At 47.6% G+C, this 2,500-nt stretch overlaps 1 protein-coding gene across 1 annotated transcript in view; it reads left to right on the forward strand.

Annotated features, from left to right (window-relative positions):
- The window catches only part of LOC131728710 (urotensin-2 receptor-like), a 10,948-nt gene extending 9,026 nt beyond the window's left edge, over positions 1–1,922 (forward strand). The window contains exon 3 of the mRNA XM_059019695.1: positions 1–1,922. Within this exon, the coding sequence (XP_058875678.1) occupies positions 116–1,327 (1,212 nt within the window). The 5' untranslated portion in view covers positions 1–115 and the 3' untranslated portion in view covers positions 1,328–1,922.
- Positions 1,923–2,500: the final 578 nt, after the last annotated feature.

Raw genomic sequence — 2,500 nt, forward strand, 5'->3', positions numbered from 1 at the left:
TTCTTTTTCAAGGATGAAGCTGGATTGGAACTACAGTTTGCCTTCTAAGAACAAAGGAACCCAAGTTGGTTGAATCAGCAACAGAAAGTGAGACAGGCATACTGAGGGACAGCAAATGATGGATTTCTACCAACACAACAGCCAACCCCAGAACCCCCACCACCATCAAATCAACTCCTCCGCGGGGACCCCCTGGCAAAGGAACCAGTCTTCAGCCTTCTCCCCCAACTCCTCGGCGCCCCCTGCTGAAGACATGATAGTCACTGCGGTCATCGGAACGCTCCTGTCTCTGATGTGTGCCATCGGGCTGGCAGGTAACCTCTACACCCTGGCGGTGGTACGCAGAGGGCATGGGAGGTCCTCCTCTTCTCTGTATGTCCATGTTCTGAACCTGGCTTTGGCTGACCTGCTTTATCTCTGCACCGCCCCGTTTATCGTCTATGACAGCTTCGCTCCGGACTGGGTGTTCGGGGAGGCCGGCTGCAGAGTCCTGTTGACTCTGGATCTCCTCACCATGCACTCCAGCATTTTCATCTTGACCATCATGAGCTCTGAAAGGTACGCGGCCATCGCCAGGCCCCTGGCCGCAGCCGGGAGGTCCAGGGGCTATCGGAAAGTGGTGGCCCCTTTAGTCTGGGTCCTGTCCCTGGGTCTGACCTCTCCCATGATGGCCATGGTGCATCTGGAGGAGCGGCTCATGGAGGACGGGAGTCTGAGGAGGCTGTGCTCCCCCACGTGGAGCGAGGAGGATTATAAAATTTACCTCACTGTGCTTTTCACCACCAGCATCCTGGCTCCGGGGGTCATCATCGGGTTCCTGTACGGCGGCTTGGCTCGAATCTACTGGAGATCCCAGACCAAAGGGAATGTGGGTCAGGGGCAGTCGCGGCCTCCCAAACACAAGGTCCTGTACATGATCTTCGCCATCGTGCTGGCCTTCTGGGCATGTTTCTTACCCTTTTGGGTCTGGCAGCTGCTGCCTCTGTACCGGCCGGAGGCCCTGCGTTTTTTACCCGTGCGAACAGAGATTTACATCAATCACCTGGTGACCTGCCTGACCTACGGGAACTCCTGCGTGAACCCTTTCCTGTACACGTTACTGACCAAGAACTACAAGGAGTACCGCAAGGGCAATGCCGGGAGTCACCACAAGGGGGCAGTGGTGGTCATGCTGGCTTCTTATCCCTGCAAGAGGGGGACTGGGCTTAGCGAGGCAGGGGTCGGGGAGGCTGGGAGGGCCGGAAGTGGGAAGATTTTGGCCCCCAGCTCCGCGACTGCAATGGAAACTGTTATCCGCTCATCTGGTCACCTGCAGGGGGCGGTATAGGACAGGGGTGAACCTGAAGAGCCGCAGGGTCTTCTGGTTTTTGTTTGTAATTGACCAGTGTGCTTTATTTGAGTTCACAGCTACTCTGGGAAGAATTACCTACCATGAATAGTCAAGCTATTCCAAGGCATATTTTAAGGTGGGGGTGGGGGGGGGGGGGGGAGTAATTTAGCTTGTATTTTAATTTGTTCTGTATATTTTTTACATTTTATAAACATATTTAAATATTGTAGATAGAAACTGGCATATAAATAAATTATCTATAAGATATGAATGGCTGAGTAAATTTGACAAAATACGTTGGGAGGAAAAAACGTGTTGATAAATAATTTGGTAGTTTTTTTTTTTGTCTGTGCTGTATATTATACAGATTTTTTTAATGCATGCTGGAGCACTAGCTTACTGTTCTGCCCAAGAGACTTTTACATTGTGCATAGCACCCCCTGGTGAATTATACGGCAATAGCCAGTAAGATAAAACTTCTGGTAAATGCTAGCAAGTCTTCAGAAAGGTTTCATTTGATGGTTTGTGTGCATTTTTTTTACGATATACGATACACTGTAAATTCTGTATATTAAATATATGACTTTATTAATTGAAATGCATGTTTTTTTTGTTGTTTTTTTTAAAGATGGGTAGCTTTCTGAGAGGTGATTAAGAATATTGTGTTCAGCTCTGGTCACCTCGTTACAAAAAGAATATTGCTGCTCTAGAAAGAGTGCAAAGAAGAGCAACCAGAATAATCCCGGGTTTAAAAGGCATGTCGTATGCAGACAGGCTAAAAGAATTGAATCTATTCAGTCTTGAACAAAGAAGACTACGTGGCGATATGATTCAAACATTCAAAATCCTAAAAGGTATAGACAATGTCAACCCTGGGGACTTCTTTGACTTGAAAAAAGAAAAAAGGACCAGGGGTCATAAATGGAGATTAGATAAAGGGGCATTCAAAACAGAAAATAGGAGGCACTTTTTTACACAGAGAATTGTGAGAGTCTGGAACCAACTCCCCAGTCATGTTGTTGAAGCTGACACCCTGGGATCCTTCAAGAAGCTGCTTGATGAGATTCTGGGATCAATAAGCTACTAACAACCAAACGAGCAAGATGGGCTGAATGGGGCCTTCTCTCGTTTGGAAACTGTCTTGTGTTCTTATGTTCTTATGTTCTTTTA

Source organism: Acipenser ruthenus, unplaced genomic scaffold (genome assembly GCF_902713425.1).
Source record: "Acipenser ruthenus unplaced genomic scaffold, fAciRut3.2 maternal haplotype, whole genome shotgun sequence".
NCBI classification, from domain to species: Eukaryota; Metazoa; Chordata; class Actinopteri; order Acipenseriformes; family Acipenseridae; genus Acipenser; species Acipenser ruthenus.